The sequence below is a fragment of the Castanea sativa genome, chromosome 10 (assembly GCF_040712315.1).
Source record: "Castanea sativa cultivar Marrone di Chiusa Pesio chromosome 10, ASM4071231v1".
NCBI lineage: Eukaryota > Viridiplantae > Streptophyta > Magnoliopsida > Fagales > Fagaceae > Castanea > Castanea sativa.
Genome location: NC_134022.1, coordinates 29,678,547 through 29,701,030, shown reverse-complemented (window position 1 = coordinate 29,701,030; position 22,484 = coordinate 29,678,547). Strand labels below are relative to the sequence as shown.

Sequence of the window (22,484 nt, the reverse complement as noted above, 5' to 3'; positions counted from 1 at the left end):
TCCAAATTATCAAAAGAAAAGAAGAATAAATAAAAGGAAAAGAGTTGTGCAACCATAAAGGTAAAGTAAAAACTGGCATACACACAAAAGGTAACAAGTTACAAAATTGTAAGCATCATCTAGAGAAAAATAATAACAATAGAAACGACACTGAGAAATGACCCCTCATCAAAATAGAGAACTCCTGGAACAAAATCTCACGAGTCTGAACAAATTGAAAATAATGTAAGTGGCAGGACAGCTAACAATAAAGCAAATAACAGAGAAGACAAAAACAAGAAAATCAATCAAAATCCCAACAGCTAATATAGATTTTACAGATAATAGCCAAATTAAGAAATACAAAAAATATACACATTAAATTGACCTAACAGATTCAAACCTTGAGGAGAGTCTCAAGGGATTCAAAGAAAAGAGGTGCCAATTCAGGGCTTGGAGTCTTGATCGCACACTTGACCCCAAGAGTTCCAATGACAGTAGTGAGCTCAATCAAAAATGGTATCCCTCGAGGGAGTTTAGCAGAGAAGTAGAATACGTCCTGGTTTGCATGCTTGCGCTTTGCAATAAAGAACATGTTTGATGCAGCCAGCCGATCTAGAGTTGCTTCCACACTGTTCACCACAATGTCTGGGAAGTCCTTCGAAACCTCATTTGAATCAGGAAGGGACCTCCATGTCTGTGATGGAAATGAGTATCAGATTTCAATTGCCATAATCAATCAATTAAAACTATACATGCACAGTGAAATCATTATCTGAATCATCAGCCTACTACTTTTAAACTTGTTCATTAACTATTAGCTCATATAACTCAAGAAGCTGTATGCAATTTATTCCATAAATTTCTCAACCTAACCTTCATTCTCAAAAATTTCTCTCTCTACCTATCATTCCACTCTGATTTCAACTTAATCTTACCAAGATAGAACACATCAACACATGGTATGCAAGTAAAGAAAGGCACCCATGCTGCTGCAATTGGTGGAGAGAGCAGTGAAAATTAAGTAGTTTTCTATTATGTCTTACTCATGGTAGAGATGAGATTATTTTGATATTTTAATGTCTCTGTCTCTCTGACTAAAACAGGTCTGTTCTTCCCTTTGAAATTAAATGCACGGTATAACTACATAACAATCCTAAATAAGTTAACACAAGCACAAAAAAGCGAAAGCAGTGAAGTAAAGTTCTGTTTTCTCTCTTCTTTTTGTATTTATTTGCTAAGAGACCAAACCCACCATATTATTCCAAAAGGAAGAAATGACTACATATATTTTTACCTCAAGGAAGTTTCCACGCTCCATTCTTCCATCCTCAGTGAAGAACACATGCAATGGGGCTTTGTCATTGAAGTACCACACTGGCTGTTGACTGTTTTTCACAGCTACTTGTAAAAGTGAGCTTGGGGGACCTTGAGACAAATTCTGGAACATAACCATAGGCAGAAGAGTCCTAGCTGATGTCCCAGGTTGCACTTGTGGAACCTATTAGATGGAAAGGTATCAATTTAAAACCAATAAATGCAAAATATCAATAGGAGGGAAATAGAGATATACAAGGGTCCTATTAGGGCTGGGAAGTAAGCCACACAACCCAAAGTGGAATATCCCTCTCAAATCTCAATGGAAGAATTTATTAGTTACCTGCAAGGGTCCAGCGGCTGCAAGACCAAATGTATTCTTGTTGAACTGAATCATGAACCCATCAAGTGGAATTTGGGAGTTGTTTTCAAACGACAAACTGTAATATATTTGACCATCCTGTTGTGTCAGCTGTGCACTGATTTGTAAACCTTGGCCGGTTGATGCTGGTAGTACAACAGGCAATGGAGGGCTGCAATTAAGGCCAGCAAATCTAGTAAGTGTGAGTTATAGCATGCATTCAGATTTCGCTCATGTCTTAGAAACAAAATAATCAGAATCTTTTCAAGCTAGACAAATTGTGCCAAGTTTATCATTAAATTCATGTAGACCAATTTTATACATATCTAAACAATGTTATACTGTTCCTAAGTATTCACAAGCTCCCTGGATTATCTAAAGAAATTATAGGACATTTCCCAACATTCATGACATATTATTCATGTAATTTTTTTTTAATTAAAAAAAAAGTACTGTGCAACAATTACATATTATACCAAGAAGACAGTTCACACATTATATCATACTTACCCACTAGGAGTAGCAGGCTGATCAACAGGAACGATAGCATTATTGTCAAGGCCTATCAGATCGCCAAGCAAATCTGGCACTGGAGCAGCGGGTGAAGGTGGTGCAGGGGCCGGCTGCCTTGCAGCAGAATATGGAACATTACTTGAACTAGTTGGAGATACACCACCATCAGCTGCATGAGCAGATGATTCAGAATATCCTGTTTCACTCCCACCTTCAGGATAGTCATCATCTTCGGTTTTTTGGGCTGTTGTCTTCACACGGGTTACAAATGCTTCTGGGGGTTTGTGATACACAGAAGATAGTGTAGCAATGTTAGCAAGAAGCTCATCCAGAAGAGATGGATCAAGTTGGTTTGAATCATCAGTTATCACAGGCTTCTCGGCTAACACAACATCCTTAGCTGCCTGAGAGATAAGAACATAGGCCCATTAATGTACAACTCAATACTGTGGTCCTAAAATTGTCTATTACAGTATTATAGATGACTGCAGCCAAACTTCTTATAAAAACCCTACAGGGCATGACATGGCTGGCTACCTGTGCAATCAGCCTCTTTCCTACAGGGGTTGAAATTTGTTGGATTCTTAGGACCCCAAGAAAGGAATAGGCTTTTTTAAGCTGAGTCTGATCATCTAATCCAACATGGAATTGACATAGAAGTGCTAATTGAGACATAAGCATGAGGACTCCCAGCAGCCTCCCATCTCAAAAAGCAGTTCTTTCTAAAATAATTAAAAGGATCATGTAGTGGACTTTAAATCAACACAGAAACTAAAGTTCATTTTGGCAAACCATACCTCAGGATCGGTTGATAAGAGACGCCAATATATGTATGCACGATCCCGCAGATCAGGATTGTCTGTCTCCACAGTGGCATTATTCAAGACAACCTGTAAACATGGCATAAAGAAAATTCACTCAAAACAAGATTGAAGATCGTATTGTGCATATAAAGACTGCTCAACATTGCACCCATTTTGCCAAAATTCATCTTAAGCATAGGATGCTATTCTATTCTTTTTCTATAGGCAGAAAAGAATGACATAACTACAATGTCCTGATCATGATGATATTTACTCCAACAAGGTTAACAACATAATTGTTTCATATTCAATCTAGAGTTGCCTACTCAAAGGGCATGCATGCAATAAATGTACTGTTGAAAAACATCATACGGAGTTTTTAACTATTTAGTATTACAAGTTTATGCAAGGAACATTCCAGAAAAGCCACAATCCCTCCAAATACAGGATTTATGACAGAATCACTGAAGGACAACGAAATATTGAAAATTCTTTAATGAATTAATTAGAGATTTTTTTAGTCAACCTAAGGGTATTGACTATTGAATATATATAATCAATAACAAGAGGCAAGTAACACATAGATTCATTACCATTTGCTACTTAAGAAATGGTGTTTTTGCTCTTTATATTTTTATTTTTCATGAATAAGAATAATTTAATAAAAAGAACCAGCATAATAAATACAGAAGATGACTACCAGCTAGCTCAAAAATGACAATCTGAGAAAGATATGATAGGGATATTGCCTAAGGCATTCATCCAATCATAGGAGGATCATAACAATGATGGTTTAAAAACATGAATAGAAAGTTCTACATCATCAAAGCTCCTGCCATTTCTTTCTCAGCACATAGTCCGCAAAATACATAAAAGGAGCAGCCTTCCGAACTTTTACACTCTTGTGCTTATGGAACCCTCCTTGCCAACAAGCCAACATCTGAACTACCATCTTTGGCATAACCAAAGACACTCTAGATAAAGCAAAAACAAAAGAGACCACAAGTTCCTAATTACAGGATAACGTAGAAAAAGGAGCTCCACTGCCTCTCTACTATTCATACACATACAACACCAATCAATGTGTCACTTTTGAAAATGTTGTTCAAAGAAAAAATTTGCTTTGGGTTTTTAAGTATATTTCTTTGTTCAAACCAAAAATATATGCTGTCTTACTGTCTACATACTTCATGAATGTCCTCTTTTTAGCAAGTTTAAAATTTATTTTGGATACATTTTTCCCTTAAAAAACAATACAAATAACCCTAGGTCCCCCTTATCTCATAAATCCCCACAAATCCTACACCTACAATGGGTAAAACCTCAAACCTCCTCGAAAAGAAGGAAAGGTACCATTAGGCTACAAAGCCAATAACTTCACTCTCCTTTAGATGAAATTTCTCTCTCTTCCCCCTTTTTTCTAAGCTTTCATGTGGTCAATTCAGACACCCTCTATGACAAAAGATTAACCTGGGTTTTCCACAAAAGTAATTATAATCTACAACAACCCCACCCCCGCTTTAATATCATCATGCTCAGTCAGCTGCAAATATGTGCAAACAAGAGGTAGTGGGCATTCTAGAAACCCATCTGAAGACAAATGAACAAAGAAGAAAGCAAGAACAAACAACTGATTTAATCAAGTGCTAGTCAAATATTAAATCAGAACCTGAATCATCTGCTGTGGGCCTTCAGTTGGCTTCTTGAGAAAAAGTTTGACAGTTGCAGTCAGCAATTGCAATTGGACTTGTGCAGGTTCTTCGGGGAAACTCTCCAAGAAACTTTCAAGGAGCTCATCAGCATTATCAATTCTTTCAGCATATTCACCAATTATCCAGATCATTGACGCCTTGGGGATTTTTTTTTTTTTTTTTGGGGGGGGGGGGGGGGGATTTTAATTTTTTAATAAAAAAAAATGATAATAGAAAGCATAAAACTTTTATAATTGATTTGTTACGGAAGAAGAAGCAATACCTTAGCTTCTGGCTCATCTAAAGTGTCTAAGCTCTCACAGAGTGTTGCAATGATAGACTCATAACTGTATGGGATAACAAAGTTTTAAAATTAAGTTTGGAAGAAAGATACCATCATTCACTAAAATGCTATTGAAAGCACTCTTTTTTTTAAGGTAATAGAGATTTTATTGATTAAAAAATACATTGTGTTCACGATGATGAACACTTTGTACTTGAAACAAATACAACAAATCAAAAAGAAAGCTATTGAAAGCACTCTTACACACCCCCCCCCCCCCTAAAAAAAAAAAATAGAAAGGTTAACTTACGTGTTGGGGTATCTTCTAAAGATATCTTTAATGACTATAATTGCTTCTTGAACCACATAGTTCACTTTAATCTTGATCAGTTCAAGCAAAACACTAATGCATCGCTCAGCAGCTCTTTCTAGCTTGATGGCACAACGGCCAATAGCACGAACAGCCTTTCTAACAAAGTCTACGTCTACTTCTGTGGCATATTCTTTAAATTCCAATAGAACCTGAAGAAAGGTTAACCATGTGAGCATCACAAACTCTGATGAAGAGATATTGGAGAAAAAGGCAAACTCAAACTGACAACAATAACTCTTACAAAAGGAACATACCTGATCTATATTTCGGTCAGAAGCAAGCTTTATCATGATTTCTAATTTCTCCATTTTCACATATATTGGGTCATTGTACTTACAGAAAAACACCTAAAAACGAACAAAGTATTCAGTAAAACATAGGATGCAAGAGCCCCCTAAGTACATTAACCAGCATATAATGATATGACAATGTATAGGGTTGAACTCACCTTAATTTCATGGGCAAGGATCGTAGGCCGTTTTTGTACTATAAGATTGATGTTACGCAATGCAACATATTGTATCTCAGGTTCTGCAGAAAGTAATGTCACAAGAGGAGGTGCCATCTTTTTGCAAAGATTTCGAACCACATCAGTACTGGTGATAAGTTCCATTTGTTGGAGAATCATCTGCAAAGCAAAAGGGGATGAAGATAAAGGATGATAGATATTTATCATAGTTGACAAGTTGGTAACTGTTGAAAACGCTACCAGCAACAATAATGATGCAGAACACCAATTAATCAAAGGAAATAAATGCCACCTTAACAGCTGATAGTACAACCGCACAATTGGCATGTTGTAGCCGTGGAGTAACTCTCTCAACTATATTTTCAGCTTCACGAGCATCGGCTGCCTTGTATCTAGAAAGAGCATCCAAGATAAATACTTGACCCCACCTGAATATGTATCACAACCAATGTTAGACAAGCAAGTTGTTGCGGCAGAAAATTGCGCAGGAAAAGAAACAAACAGGAAAAAAGAGAGGAACTAAAAAAATATTGATAGCTATAAAGGTGCTAGAAGCATGCGCTGAGAGCTTTTCACTACACTGCTACCACAAAACCTAAGTTAGACATGAAGTATCAGCTCTAGCCTATGGTGACAATCAATGCTAGCCTCAGAATACCAATACACAAGCACATACACTGAACTGAGGAATGGATACTGGCATAAAAAGAAACTTTAAGACTGTTTTGACACATGATATTGATAACAAATGCATGAAGTTTGTTTTCTACAGTATATTACTATGATGAAACTGTGCCAATGAGCTCTAGCTCAAATGACATCTCCTTCCCTCGTAAGAGCAAGGTCGACGGTGAGGCTTGGTTTCAAACTACACTAAATTGTTAAAGAAGCACACTAGCAACTGCTTCAAATAAACAATTAACAGACGTTTAAAGCAAATTGATGTCATTCATTATATATCAGTCATATATATATATATATATTCAAATTATCAATAAAAGTAAGACGCAAACTTACTCTGTGCATTCATTTAATGCAGTAAGTAGCTTTGAGAGTGTGTGGCTAGTGATCTCAAAAATGGGACTATTGCTATTATCTTGTATCTCAGCAAGAGCAGCGACAGCATTTGCTACAACCATTGGATTATTGTCAGATATCAAATCCTTCAAAGATTCCAAGAAACCTCTGTCCTCAACTAACTCAGCATTGATGTCATAAAGTTTTGCAACACATATAGCTGCTGTCTTTCGGACATATGGATCGTCATCCTGTCAAAATATAAGAAAAAGGAAAGCTCAGATTGCTGGGTCAAATTTCAAGGAGTTTAACATAGAACAATAAGAGAGAGAGAGAGGGGTAACATGGTGCAAGAGAAGGATAATTGTCAAATAAGTTATGAATGTATCTGACTCGTCAAAAGTTGACACTTAATTCCAACAATCATGCATGAGTGGTAAAAATTCCCTCCTTAGATCACCTTAAGACACCTCTGAAGGGGGTCACACAAATATTCTGTGATTTTATCAACACGTATGCATCCCATTGTCCGTACAGCCAATGCTCGAATCAAAGGATTTGGGTCCTGTGAATCCTGCATAAATGCTCATAAAGTAAAAGTTAATTAGAGATGCCCAAAAGCTCATTACAGTGTCAAACATATTATGTTTCAGAATCACTCGAAGGAAAAGATATTAACATAAGCCTTCAATAAAGTATAAGATAGAAATGTACTATCATCTAGGATGGAGGGTTATTTTCCAACCCTTTGAAATAGGGGGATGTTTGCAAAAAAAACACATCCTTTTTGTGTTTTTTATATTTTATTTTATTAAATATACACTAAATTGTTGTGTTACTAATGTCAATAATTATACTAATAATTAACAAATTTAAAGTTTTAAACAATGCAAGACAGATGATCAATAGTAGTTCTTACCTTCACAAATGTATTTACTGCAAGTATAGCTAGGTCAGGCTGGCTTTTAGCGTAATTAATAAGATACAGATAAACAAGCTTTTTCAACTCCAAATTCTCTGTTTGCATGCAATTTACTACGTCTGTGAACAATGATGAAACATCCTTCCCAACAGTCATTGCAGCAATCACCTTCTTAACAGCATCTTTTCTCTTATCCTGCATAACAAATAAAAGAAGAGTCTGTTTTACATAGTTTCTGATGAACTGCAAAATGAGTGAGAGAGAGAGAGACTTAAATACCAAAATATTATTGCAGCCAATACAGAGGGGAATAAACAACTACTCTCTTCTTCTTCTTTTTTCTTTTTTCTTTTTTCTTTTGTTTTTTGTTTTTTATTTTTTGTAATGATGTGTGCACCAAATAAGTTTAAACCCACAACGTCACCCTCTGCCTTGGTTTTACAAGGGAAGGAGGTGCAATTTGAACTTGGGCTCATTGGTTTATTAACAACCTCTCAATCAAAGGGAATGATATCTAAGAGCACCAGAAACACCATAAGCTTCTTGCAATGGAGAAATAACAATAATTTATGGTCATTAAAAAGTAAAACAGAAATAAATCACATCTAAATAATATTACAAGTAAATGTCTTATACATAGATTCTTTTAATACCAATACCAGCAATGTCACTTTCGTTAGCCATGCAAGAGTTCTATAAAACTGGTAATTCTGTTCAGTGTTGCTCACATTAATAAGCCTCTCTTACTTCCAACACTAACCTTCACAGGCACATTCTAGCATCGAACAATTTCCCCCTAGACGCAACAGCTTACTTCTCTAAGTTGCGCTCTAAATAAGAACTCCTCTCAAGTAAAGGTAGTCTTGACATTTATTCTTAAAGCCTAAAATGCAATAATGATACCCTCACTTCCTTCCAGCACTATGCTGCTCAGAAATCTGACCACAAAGTTCTGCTTGATTCAATGGCCTATCTCTTCACATTGTCGTCTTAATTCAAACTCAATCAACATAAAGGTAGCTTCCATCTCTACTCCTAAGACCCCACAAGCAATATACCATTACCTATTCCTATGTTTTTTTTAATCAAAATATTACAAAATACCCACAAACCCTCTTACATAGGTGAAATGGAAATCCCCCAATTGTTAAAACAGCTCAGACTTAAGACTAATACCAAAACCAATTCCATTTCAATGTTTCTTCTTCTATTCTCCTATGATTCCACGACAATCAAATAGAACATCTAAATTCCACAGTCAGAAACTCAAAAATGCTAGAGAGGTAAATCGAAACACTCCTATTTATCAAAATTAACAGCTAAAGCAAATCTCATCCTACGCCTAATTATACTGATTCAGAAAGGAAAAAAAAAAATCCAGATTCTAATTCATTTTCCAGCGATTTTCTCAGCCGCCAAACAGAGAACAAAGTTCGTCACAGACAAACAAAGAGAAAAGCAACTTCGATCCGTACAATTCAGAAACGTTATGTAATCACAGAAAGCCAATCCGATGAAATCTTTATGCAAATCAAACCGTAAACCAATAGATCTGCTAATAAAGTCTCATCAAATTGGCCACAAAATTATCACGCGCATCAACTCAGAAACGAAATGGATCCAGATCAGAGAGCTCCATTACATAAACATATAGAAAGAGAAAGAGAGAGAAAGAGAGACCTTGTACTGGGAATTGAGCTCCTCTTTGAGCTCGGGGATTTCACCTTTCTTGGTGGTGGAGAAGTACTTGGAGTCGTGGCCACTCATCTCTGTGTCTGTGTGTCTTCGTCTTCTCTATCAGAGAGAGAGAGAGAGAGAGAGAAGAAGAAGAAGAGCGAAAATGGAAAATGGCAATGGTGGAGACCGAGAAATCGCTTTTCTCGTTTAAAAATTACTGTGCGTGTGTAATTAATTCCCCGTTTGTTTTTGTTTGGCTTTAATTGCTTTTTTTTTTTTTTTTTTTAATGAAAAGGGTCACTGTTGTGGGCTCATTGATCTTCATCACGTGACACTGTTGTGGGCTCATTGATCTTCATCACGTGACGGTAATAGGTAATACTACGTGTACCACGTAGATCTTGTTCGGATTATTACTTGAACCGCTCCTCTCTAGGTGCGAAACGAGTACTCCTACCATCAAGCCACACTCCCATGTAATAGCTTTAATTACCTTGTTCGTTTCTTCGTAAAATTTGGTTACCTCTTTTATTTTTGTAAAATATTGTAAAATGGTTTGCCTTTATTTTATAAAACATTTTACAAAAGAGTAATGCTAACTAAAATTAATTAATGTTTTAACAGTTTTTTTCATTTTTCATAAAAGTGATGTCAAAATTTTCCTAAAATAGATTGTTAATTAATGCTCTAAGGGCACTCATTAGCATGAACCTTTACAAAAACACATAATGCCTCTCGGGGCTCCATTTGGTATTAACTATTGCTAACTCCCTAGTTGTCGTAGCCCCTAGTCCAATGGTCGATGTTGGTGCTCAGTCACCTAAGCCACTTGTTCAATTACTAGAGTTGCCGCAATTTGGTTGAGCAAGTTGTTAATCCCGGTGGTCTAGTCACTAGACCTTTAGTATTGACAACTCCAATGATTAAGCCATAAGTTTTTACGATTTGTGCTTGAAATATTTAAATGTGTATTTGAGACTCGCTTATAAGCTAACTTTTTTTTATTAAAAAGAAAAGACAAGAAAATTATGCATAATTTTTTAAAACCTCAAATAAACTGAATTAGCTGTATCACACCAAACACCTTAAAACATTTTATTAAAAATGTATTTTGAAAAATGTTTTACAGTGAAATAAACGGAGGTCTAAAGCCGGTTTAGAGAACCGGTTAGTTGACCATCTTGTGCTTGGCGGATATGACCCGGATATTGCTGGTCAATAAATTGACTCTCAACGTGGGCCGTAATGGGCTCAATAGTAGGCCCTATTCTTTTTTCTGAAGCTTGGTGAGTTCGGGCCTTCGGCTATAAATAAAAGTTTGAACTAACTACGAAAGGCGAGCACCGATTACACAATCTGCAAAAATCCGAGGCGGTTCCTCTGTAACTCACTGTACTCTATAAATCTAACTTCGCTTCCGCAAACTACATCAGACAGAACAGTCATGGGACACGGTACTTTCATGAAAATCCTAGTATAAAATTTGTTGTCTAAATAGAAATTAATTAATGGAAAAATAAAAGTTACTGATTTTAATTTTTTAATTTTTTGGTTTGAATTCATGATTCCAGGTGAAAAAGGCCGACCCAACAAAAAGCACAAATCTTCAGCCAAGGTTCGTCAAAACCCACTATCATTTTTGCAAATTTCTTTGATTTTTACACAGACCCACATGGGTGTTTTTAAGTTTCTATAAGTAATGGTACTCACAAAACCCAAGCTCCATGTGCAGGAAGATCACAGGAACATTGTTGAAGATGAAGATGCATATTATGGCGAAGAAGTCGACGATGATAACCGCGATGGTATGATCATTGTTCTTTGTATAAACTATAATGATTTGTATTTGTTGGGTTTTTATATATTTTTCTTCTTTTTATTGATTTGAATTCAATTTGATTGATTCAAGGTGAGAAAAAGAGAGACTTTACCAAATTAGAGTTGAAACCGGATCACGCTAATAGGCCTTTGTGGGCTTGCGCGGATGGACGTATTTTCCTCGAAACATTTTCGCCTTTGTATAAACAAGCTTATGATTTTCTCATTGCTATAGCTGAACCCGTTTGCAGGTATCAAATTTTGAGTGTAACACATCAATTTGTGTTTTATGTATTGAGTATTTTTTTTTAATTATATATGGGTCTGTGTTTGTCAGATTAAAGCAGTGTTGTGTGTGTGAATTTTGATTTATAGGCCCGAGTCGATGCATGAGTACAACCTGACCCCTCATTCATTGTATGCCGCGGTGTCTGTTGGTCTTGAAACTGAAACTATCATAGCTGTTTTGAATAAACTGTCAAAGACAAAGCTGCCTAAGGAAATGATTGATTTCATACATGCTTCCACGGCCAATTACGGCAAAGTGAAGCTCGTGCTAAAGAAGAATCGGTACTTTGTGGAATCTCCATTTCCTGAGGCAAGTGATTGTGTTTTGAGCTTTTTTGGTTATTGGCAGTGTATAGAGATTTTCAAGTTGTGATGCTAATGGTTAGTGAACTCTTTGCAGGTATTGAAGAAGTTGCTTAAGGATGAAGCCATAGCCAAAGCAAGGATTAATGCTGAGGTTGGTTGGTTAATACAATTAAATTTGTAAATGGCTGGTGTGCGTATTGTTTTCCATGGCATGACTTATTTCTAATAGCTTTCTATTCTTTGGATGATTTGACTGGGGGTTTTTAGATATTGAGAAATGGTTTAAGGGATACTATTTTAAGAACTGGCTTGTTTGATCCATGGTGACCAGTTATCTGAACATTTTTTTTGAAGACAATGTTTAATTGTAGGCATGTTTTAGGTTCATATGCTGTGCTTTCTTTGTGTCTCTTTGTTTGTGTGTGCTTGCCCATTTCCAATAATTTTTGAAGATTGATTGTCTTATCAGACCTTATTAAGATTCATTTTTGTGCTTCATTGTGGTGAGCATTTGTACATAAATTTTTAAACTTTCAACATTATCAATGTTTGATGTATATTGTCTAGTGCCAGTATATTTCTCACAATTGTTTTGTCAACTATAGCTGCTTTACACTCCTTTTCTTCCTCTTTTAAAATCTAATGGCTGTACATGATTGTGTATTTGTTTTGTTTTTTTCTTTTACTTGGAGAAGTAGCTTTATATCATATTTCATCATTTTCTATTAGTTGAATGTTGAATTTTCTAATCTCTATGTGGACTTAAGGTTTCAAATGGAAGTGATGGCTTTACAATCAGCAAAGCAAAGGGTGAAATTGGAACTGGTCATGAGGATTTGCTTAGTGGAGCAGAAGTGGCAGCTGCAGCAGAAGAAAAAGAAACTCATGCATTTGAGGTTGACCCTGCTCAGGTAATCTATAAGAGTATTCTGAAATCGAACACATCTTAGACTATGCATGATTTGTGTTGCCTTGTCAGGCCTAAACTCCTTAGATTGGAGCAGTAAGGCACCCATTTGGTGCAATAGGATATCAGCTGGATTTAGGTCATCCTGGTCCCAATCTGTGACTTAAATTTGAACTGCTGTAGTGCATAGAAAGCATACATAGCTTCATCCAAACCCCCCCCCCCCCCCCCTTCTCTCCCAGGTTTTCTTTGAAAGGATTTATTGGGGAGGCTTGGCTTGTATTGTATGATCTTTTGGATCTGATTCAATATTTTTTCTCTCTTTGTTCAACTGGATGGTATTAGATAAATGTATACCATCTAATATTGTAGATGTTTGGATTCTTTGTGTGTCTGAATTGTTTTTTGGGGGAGGTTTGAACATATATGATATGACTGGTATACTTAAATTGTTCCCATGATTTATTGTACTATTTTTAAATGATCAATACAATTATTAATCACTATTATTATTACTATTATTATAAAGGATCTTTTGGATCTGCTTTTTTTCTGTATGTTGCATGAGTAAGTTGGTTTATATGTATGCCAACGAGTTCTAGCTCCAGAGGCACCTTCTCCCCTTGTAGGAGCATAGTGGAGGATGAGGTTGTGGGGTCAAGACCCATGGGGTGCATTTGTAACTTTTTTTTATAAAAAGCAAGTTTATATGTACATACATCTCTTTCACTAGCAATAAATCTGAACATTTATATCAATTTGTTCCATTGTGGTGGAAAACAGAAATGTCCACAAAGATGGACAACATTGCATTCTGTAGATTTGGTTGAGTTAATATTTATTAGGTGAAGATATCATTTTTATATTTGGATCCTTCATGGCTTATTTGAAGAGATCTCTTAATGAAACTTTTTTTGTTCTCTAATCGACAGGTTGAGAATGTAAAGCAACGTTGCTTGCCAAATGCTTTAAATTACCCCATGTTGGAGGAGTATGACTTCAGAAATGATACTGTGAGTTAGGATTCACATGCTTTTCCCCTGATCTAAATTATTACTGAATGTTAAGTTGAATTTCAGTGTTGTGGAGTGAAGGGACATCCAGCACCTTTCCAAGTTTCATCGTATTATGGAGTCATATGATGATTGTACATACCTTTTGTCACTATGTGCCCCTATAACATAACTTTTGCTTTTTGACACTGCAGGTCAACCCTGACCTCGATATGGAACTGAAGCCTCATGCACAACCACGGCCATATCAGGAAAAGAGTCTTAGTAAAATGTTTGGAAATGGTAAGCTTAGTTTGTGATTGTACATACTTCTTTTCCTAAGATCTTATTTGACTGATTTTAACTTGGGACACCCTCTATATTATTTCTAAGTTTAATTATCTCTTGGTTGGGACCAAATATAGATTGAGTCACATTTTTTAAGACTGATTTTCAGCCCATTGTTAAGGAACATAGTAGATTACTTGAGCAGATAAAAAGAAAGCATGATTAGTTATACACTTTATGCAGATTTTTGAATGGTGTAGAAACCCCACATGCTAATCTTAAATCTTCTGTACTTGAAAATTTATGATTTTTTCTCTCCTTATTTGTGACGGGTATTCCTATTAACATTTTTACAATTTTTTCGTTGTTAGATTTTCTCAAGCTCTCTGATGGCTTTGGCAAGAACGAATATATTACTCTTGTTTTAACTTTTTGAATAATGGTGTATAATTTCAGTTGATATTAAAAAATTATTTAATTGTAGGTAGAGCAAGATCCGGCATTATAGTGCTACCTTGTGGTGCTGGAAAGTCTCTAGTTGGTGTCTCTGCAGCTTGCCGAATAAAAAAAAGCTGCCTTTGCTTAGCAACAAATGCTGTTTCTGTGGATCAGTGGGCTTTCCAGTTCAGGCTATGGTCAACCATCCGAGAAGATCAAATCTGTCGTTTCACATCTGATAGCAAAGAAAGATTCCGTGGTAATGCTGGGGTGGTTGTGACAACATATAACATGGTTGCTTTTGGTGGTAAACGGTCTGAAGAATCTGAAAAGATTATTGAAGAGATAAGAAATAGAGAATGGGGATTGCTTCTCATGGATGAGGTAATCCTTTTGACTTCGTTTGTTGATTGTGGCCTCCTACGTATAAGATTATATCAATGTTATATGCATTATAGATTGGTGAATTACATCTGGTTTGTTCAGGTGCACGTGGTTCCTGCTCACATGTTTCGAAAGGTCATTAGTATCACTAAATCTCACTGCAAACTTGGGCTCACTGGTATGTCTTCAGTTATTTGTTTAGAATGTTGCAACATCCACCCTTGCCTTTTTCTGATGATAACTGAAAATTTGTTGTCTAATTTTACTGCAGCCACTCTTGTCAGAGAGGATGAAAGGATTACTGATCTGAACTTTCTTATTGGGCCGAAATTGTATGAAGCAAACTGGTTGGATCTAGTAAAAGGTGGATTTATTGCAAATGTACAGTGTGCTGAAGTATGGTGTCCAATGACAAAGGAGTTTTTTGCTGAATATTTGAAGAAAGAAAACTCCAAGAAAAAGCAGGTTTGCCTGGTTTACAAATCCTTCATTTTTGTTTTCTCTTCATGCAAATTATTTCTTAATTGGAAATCATGGATGGATGGATGTATTATTCTGCATCATGTCAATTCTTCTTCATATAATGCCTTTATATGCTGCTGTTACATGTCTTTCTTGTTAACTTCTGCTGCTCTATTTTGACTTCCATGGTATGCTGTTATTTTCTGATTGTGATTTTTTATATATACATTTCTCTATGGAAGTAATTGCTTATAGAAAGTCAGCAGGTTCCCTGCTGTTATATATCCCCCTTCATTAACTTAATGGTCTCTCGAATTTTCAGGCACTCTATGTGATGAACCCAAATAAGTTCAGGGCATGCGAGTTTCTTATAAGGTTTCATGAACAGCAGCGTGGCGATAAAATAATTGTCTTTGCTGACAATCTTTTTGCACTCACAGAGTATGCAATGAAACTACGCAAACCTATGATCTATGGTGCTACCAGGTTGTCTATGAAGATCTTTTTCTTAAGAAGTATGCTTCTACTTGTGCTGCTTCATATCTAATGTTGGCAATCTCTCTGTTTACTGTTTTAGCCATGTTGAGAGGACAAAAATTCTTGAAGCTTTCAAAACTAGCAAGGAAGTAAACACAGTTTTCCTGTCCAAGGTACTCAATTGATGTTATCTTCTTTTATCAGTAATTTTGGTTCTTCAAAATATTTGCATCTTATTTCTGATGGGTCCATACAATTTGCCCTAATTGACGATTGAAGTATTTGTAAGATCATTATGACATGCTTGAATGTATGAACTCTCTATTGGGTGTGTGTCAAGGTCAAGAAACTGGTGCATATATGTGATCCTATTTGGGTTGATGTGGTAGACTTGCCCATACTGTTGAATTTTCTGATTTTTTCTTCTTTCGGAGTTGAAAACAATTAGAACTCCACGATATTGACTAGTTTTTCATTTTAATTTAGATACAGCTTATGAAGTTGAAACATTATATTAATTATCAAAAAAAATAAAAATTGGAACATTATATCAATGAAGGTTGTCCTAATTTTTTTGTCATTTTCAGGTGGGTGATAATTCGATAGATATTCCTGAGGCGAATGTTATCATTCAGATTTCCTCACATGCTGGTTCAAGACGGCAAGAAGCCCAACGTCTGGGTCGTATTCTTAGGGCTAAGGTTTGTTTTCATATCCTTGTTCTATACAATATAATCTTGGCTTGTCTATAGTTGTTGGTAACAACAACAACAACAAGCCTAAGTCCCAAAACTTTGGCGTTAGCTATGGATCTTAATAGACTAATTAAGGCTCATCAGAAATAATTAGCAACTTTAATTGATTGACATCATTATGGAAGATTGTTTGTGATGATTTTGGAATAAAAAAGCATTGGACATTGTTGTGAGAGTTTCATTTTAATGGAGTATGCCAACCATCAGATTTAAGATTCTGTCCATTTGGATTTATAGGGTAAACTTCAAGATAGGATGGCGGGAGGTAAAGAGGAGTACAATGCATTTTTCTATTCCCTTGTGTCAACAGATACACAGGTATGCATCTGTTCTCTTTTCTTGATTTGATTAGTTATTGAACTGTGTGAGAATAATTAAATGATTAAATCACCACTTCCTAGAGTAGGTATCTTGAGTTAGAGCCTTGTCTCCACTTCCAATTTAAAATTTTCACATATTAAGGAGGGGGGGGGGGTCTGGGTGGAGTTTTAAAAATAATGTTTAAGTGATTAAATTCATCATTTCCTATTAGCTTAGGCTTATGGGACTAGTGGTATTTTGTCAAATCATTTTATTATAGATTTAAAAAAAAAAAAAAAATTGGAAATATGAACCTTTTAATATTTGGTTAAGATTTTTGATATCCAAATTATTGGGTCTGAATGCAGGAGATGTACTACTCTACCAAAAGGCAGCAGTTTTTGATTGATCAAGGTTATAGCTTTAAGGTATATGTTTATGTTTTATTATGTGTCTCATTTTATTGCAGCAGTTATTCTGATGAGGACGCTAATTGCTAATACATGTAGAATTTTGTTTTTTTGCCCAGTAACTGTTATGCACATAGCTGTCAAAACTGTATTTCATTTGGTTATTATTAGTTCGTAAATGGCACTCAACTTTTACTTGTGACAGGTAATAACAAGCTTGCCTCCACCTGATACGGGAGCTGATTTGAGTTACCACAGTTTACAAGATCAATTGGCACTACTTTCCAAGGTCTTTATCTGCACTGCACTTCAACCTTAAATTCAGTTGTTGAATAAGAAATTCCTGACCTTTCTTGCACATCAGGTGTTGAGCGCTGGCGATGATGCAGTTGGTTTAGAGCAATTAGAAGAAGATGCAGATGACATAGCGCTTCATAAAGCCCGTCGTTTTATGGGATCCATGAGTGCTATGTCAGGTGCAAATGGGATGGTTTACATGGAGTACAGGTATGGTATCCCATATTTCCCACACTTGCTTCCCACAGTTTTTTTTTTTGTGCCACTCTTTTTAATGCATATTGCCATCGGTTCATCATGTAAATCTGTAATTGTCATATAACTCTTATTCCATTTGCAGTACTGGGCGAAAAATGCTAGGCCATATGAAGGGTAAGCCCAAGGATCCAGCCAAGCGACATCACCTGTTCAAAAGGCGCTTTACTTGAGATGATAAGCCAACTTAACTTTGTATCCCAAAAAGAGAGGAGCGTTCAAACTAGCAGGATGCCATGGTTTTATTGGTGTTCATGTTTATTTACCCCCACAATTTGTATGATGTTATAATGAGTTGGCATTTTGTATATTTCTCTACAAATAGCCTGTTAATATGCTCGAGAGAATCAAAGAGTTCAGGGTGCTCAACCATTAGGCTATGTAGGCAATGAATAGCCTAATGGCCTTAGGCTCCCAAGTGGAAGAAAGTCCTAAAATATAATATATTGAATCTATGTCTTATAATATTGCCCAAAAGAAAAAGTAAGCCTCTTGCCTAGCAAAGAAGAAAAAAAAAAAGACCTTCTAATAGAATGCATTGTCTATCAGTCTTACAATGTAAAAATTGTAATTAAGGCCTACGAATTTAATGAATAAAAATTATTTCTGAAAAATATTATATATTTTTTCAATTGCTATGCTTTGACGGCTTTCTATTAATACTTTTTACTATATTTGTGGAGGCTTAAGAGTCAATATTTTTAATCTCCCAAAAATTTTATTCTTCTCTCTTCTCCCTATCAAAATTTAGAATTATAATTAATAGTTTTCCAGACAAATTGATTACTGAAATTCATTGCTCAATACTTAAAATTTAATATTGCCAAGAGAAACAATAATTATCTCCATAATGATATTTATCTTATATTTATTGTTTAGATTTATTGTTTAGAATTTAAAATTTAACATAAATATTATAAATAGACTTAAATAGATTAAAATGACTTTTTTTTTCTAATGAATGTATTGCTTATAAAATATTAACTAACAGTACTTTTATATTTGTGTTTGGAGAAAAAAGTTAGCCAAAATTAAAATTAATAAACTATGTAACGGGAAAGATTAAGTGAATTAGTAATATTATTGTTATTACCAATTAAAGAGAAAATCTTGGCGGAGCTAAGCAAAAAAAAAAAAAAAATAGTAATATTACATTTCAAAAGGCAAGAAAATATATTTTTGATGAAACAATATTAAAATGTAAATATTATTCAATTAATATTTAAAATAAAAGGTCCTACTAAAAATTGTCACCTTAGCCTCTAAAATGTGTATAGTTTATCATAGATTGAGCCCTATTATTGAGGTATTTGACAAAAACAATACCATTTAGAATTTATATAAGTTTTTTATAAATTATTTTTATTTGAAATACTCTATGCAAATGAAAAATCTTCATACTAATGTGGATATATTTTGCTTGAAAGACATTTATCATGCCAATAATATAGTGAATATGTCATGATTTTGGCATTATCATTGTTAGTATTGATATTTAAAAAAATCAATTCAATTGAGGTTAAAATTGTTACAAACACACAAATATCAAAAATTGGTGTCTTTGCAATGAAGTGTTCAAATGACCATCATTGAAATATTGGAAGAAACTAAGAAAATAATTACCCTGTAAATTATCTCTTAAATCTCAAAATGGATCAAGAAATTTCTAGAAAATATCACAAGAAAATATCTTACTTACTTATTTGTAAGTGTAAGATGTTCTGTTTGTGTTTGCTCCATGATTGGATATGAGTAAATATATCAAACCTTCAAATTTTTCTACTATCATGAATGGTGTGACTTTTGAGAATTTGATTTAATTTATTTAATAGAAAGGTTTGTGAATTTATTTGTTTTTATAAGAAATATGTTCCCTGATTTTTGGTTGAAAAATGAATTAGTGATACCTAGTATTTTAGAAGGAGAATGTACATTTATATACAATTTATTTTCATTCAATCCTTGTTGAAGATAGAAAGAAGTTGTGGTTAAACTTAGAAACTTAGAGCACTTGGAGGTGCAATTTGTTTGTCAAAAACTCAGAATGTGTTTAAATTTGTATCTCTAAGAGAATCTCAACAACATTTAATAAAGCTGCTCAATAATTTTTATGTATTTATTTTTACTTCTATCCTAAACAAGAGAAACATTACTGCATTTTCGGAATCAGATGACTTAAAAAAAATGAAAAAAGAAAAGGAAAAGGGGAAGGAAAAGAGAAGAGATTAAAAAATTCAATAAGGTAGTTAAAAATTATGAATGGGTCAAGCTCAATGCCACATGGCAAGTTATCCATTTGCATGTGCGAAATCTATAATAATATATAAAATTGAAGAAATTTGATTTTTGATCGACCTTATAATATTTTTGTCACATAAAATTTTGAAACTTCACAAATGTTTGTTACTATTCTATCAATTATTATATATAATTAAGTTAAAAATTTATATTCTATACTTAAATCTTCAATTAGAGTCGTATTGTAGTATATTTTAATTAAATGGTAGAATAAATAGTTTCATAATTTCTACAACAACAAAAAAGTTTCATAAACAAACACAATTATATAAACTTAGATTAGGCTAGAGTAGAAATTCTATCTTGTATCAAAAATTTTTTTTTGAAAAAAATCATATTTTTAAAAACTTGTTTTGTGTATTATGTGTTGCGGACTAGTTTATGATAATTCTAAAACATAACATTTTTCACAACCATTAATATGATGGGTTTGAATCTATAAAATTTATTAATTAAAAGTGTTCCAAAGTTACTTCATTTCGTTATGGTCTATATATAACATAGTTGAATTCCCATGCCTCACATATCATTTAAAAAAAAAAAAAACTAATATTAGAAAAAGAAATGAAAAAGGTGGACGCTAAGAGACTACTCATGAATGATTGATGCTGGATTCTCTCCTTTCTATTGACTAACCAATATTATTGGTAGCCTTTCACATTTAAATTACTCATGGCAAAAGGTGTCAGTTAAGTTACAAAACTCTTAACCATGAGATGATTTTATCTCAAAATATTAAATTCATTTAAACTTTTGTTCGGGGGCCTTTTTTCGATGCTCGGCTACGTGTTGTCCGCTGAAGGGGTGACCTTGCTAGGCCCGAGTTACATTTGGAGAGTTGCATCCAGAACTCAACATTGGGCCACGTGGTCAAATGGTTACCGGTGTACTTTTAAGTCTATAAAACTATTAAAGCCAAAGTTTAAGAAGCATGATAATGGTTGAATAAATATATAATATGTGTTTGATATAATAGTTTTGATTAGTAATTGTAATAGTGGTTAGAATAAAGTAATATGTATTTAAATGTGAAGTAATCATGTACTCAATGATGTATATTTAAAGATATGGAAGCAAAGTCGCTTATCTTTGTATGGTTTGTAACTCCAGCTGTGTAGCATCAGTGAGCTGATATTATTCCAATAGAATGACTCCAGCGGTGAAAAGGCAGTATGCTATGATAACTTCAAGATTGAAGGGAAAAATGGGTGCAACTGGAGGGAGAGAGGGTATGTCCAGCTGTGTGCAAAGGCTGGCTAAGCTTGCCATTCTTAGCATGCACTTAAATAAGTTTTCCCTTTTGACAATGCTCTTTTAGTTGTTATGAAATTATGAATGGTGTTGCCTCCTATGAGAAGGGCTTTTGTATGAAGTATTTGTGCCTTCTAAGAGAAGGGTTTCATGTAAGATAGATTTATGTCTTCCATGAGAAGGGTTTTGATATAAAATATTGGTGCCTTATAGGAGAAGGGTTTTAGTACTATAAATTTGTGTCTTCTATGAGAAGGGCTTTTATAAGAAAGGTGGAGAAGAGTATTGATATGTGTTTATGAGCAGCAAAATAATAGAACTTCAGAGTGAGAGAGTGGAGTTTAGAAGAGTTGTAGTGTGTTATATGTAATGATGTAGTAAATGTGTGTGAGATTGTGTAAGAGAAGTGGAGAAAGAGATGTTTAGAGATATAGGTAGCAAGATAGATGCATTTTCAGCATATGGAGAGTGAGAGAATGAGTATATAAGAGAGTAATGGCGTTGTAGTGTGTTTAGCAAAGCTACTGAGATTTTTTGCTTATGAGCTAAGGGTTGAAGAATTTTGTTTCTAATTTGGAAACTAAAAACTCAAAAGTTTAAAACTTCATAAAGAGCTTAAGAAGATAATTAGATTGAGAGAGAATAGAGAAGTTTATGAGAGAGTTGTTCTTCTCCATTGGTGTATTTTGGTGTGTTGATGAGGGGTTCTATTTATAGCTGAGTTTAAGCGGGTATTTAGCAAAGAATCTTAGCCAAAATCTGTCCCAATTAGCAAGAATCTTTAGAAAATTCATTTTAAGATTTGGCCAAAAATAGTATGTTTAGCTTTAAGATGTTCTTGTTATTTTGGGTAATAGTTGCTAGGGAAAAAGAAGCAGAAAATGAGAAAGTATTTTAGCAAGAAAGAGGTAGTTACTTTAGTTGGTTTTGGTTTTTAGCCATATAAGGAAAAATTTGTAATGTTAAGGTTGCTAGGTCAGCTGTCACAAATTTTCTGAAAAAGCTGTCCCAGCTACTAGGAAAAGTTGTCACAACTGTCATAAGATAGCTGTTTCTTGGGGTAGAAGCAGATGAGGTCAGATGCCAGGCTGCTAAGATTTCAATATTGAATGGCTGATGATATCAATTTCAGCCGGGTGTCAAGTGTTGAACA

At 34.6% G+C, this 22,484-nt stretch overlaps 2 protein-coding genes across 2 annotated transcripts; one reads left to right on the top strand and one right to left on the bottom strand.

The window, feature by feature from the left end:
- Window positions 1–151: 151 nt before the first annotated feature.
- Window positions 152–9,628, bottom strand: LOC142613195 (beta-adaptin-like protein C). Its single transcript, XM_075785427.1, has 15 exons — window positions 9,409–9,628; window positions 7,726–7,923; window positions 7,267–7,380; window positions 6,807–7,057; window positions 6,082–6,217; window positions 5,769–5,948; window positions 5,575–5,667; window positions 5,258–5,469; window positions 4,948–5,011; window positions 4,643–4,822; window positions 2,968–3,060; window positions 2,168–2,574; window positions 1,640–1,829; window positions 1,277–1,480; window positions 152–676 (listed from the first exon to the last, which is right to left on the bottom strand). The coding sequence occupies exons 1-15, from the start codon at window positions 9,493–9,495 to the stop codon at window positions 377–379; spliced, it is 2,709 nt and encodes a 902-aa protein (XP_075641542.1). The 5' UTR covers window positions 9,496–9,628; the 3' UTR covers window positions 152–376.
- A 1,111-nt stretch (window positions 9,629–10,739) lies between these two features.
- LOC142613701 (general transcription and DNA repair factor IIH helicase/translocase subunit XPB1) lies at window positions 10,740–18,265 on the top strand. The gene is made up of 20 exons (XM_075786161.1): window positions 10,740–10,859; window positions 10,977–11,020; window positions 11,138–11,210; window positions 11,315–11,474; window positions 11,599–11,821; window positions 11,912–11,968; window positions 12,585–12,728; window positions 13,657–13,737; window positions 13,932–14,019; window positions 14,489–14,826; window positions 14,929–15,004; window positions 15,098–15,291; window positions 15,611–15,774; window positions 15,866–15,938; window positions 16,353–16,466; window positions 16,758–16,838; window positions 17,189–17,248; window positions 17,436–17,519; window positions 17,595–17,737; window positions 17,868–18,265. Exons 1-20 carry the CDS (start codon window positions 10,850–10,852, stop codon window positions 17,953–17,955), a joined length of 2,295 nt encoding a protein of 764 aa, XP_075642276.1. The 5' UTR covers window positions 10,740–10,849; the 3' UTR covers window positions 17,956–18,265.
- Window positions 18,266–22,484: the final 4,219 nt, after the last annotated feature.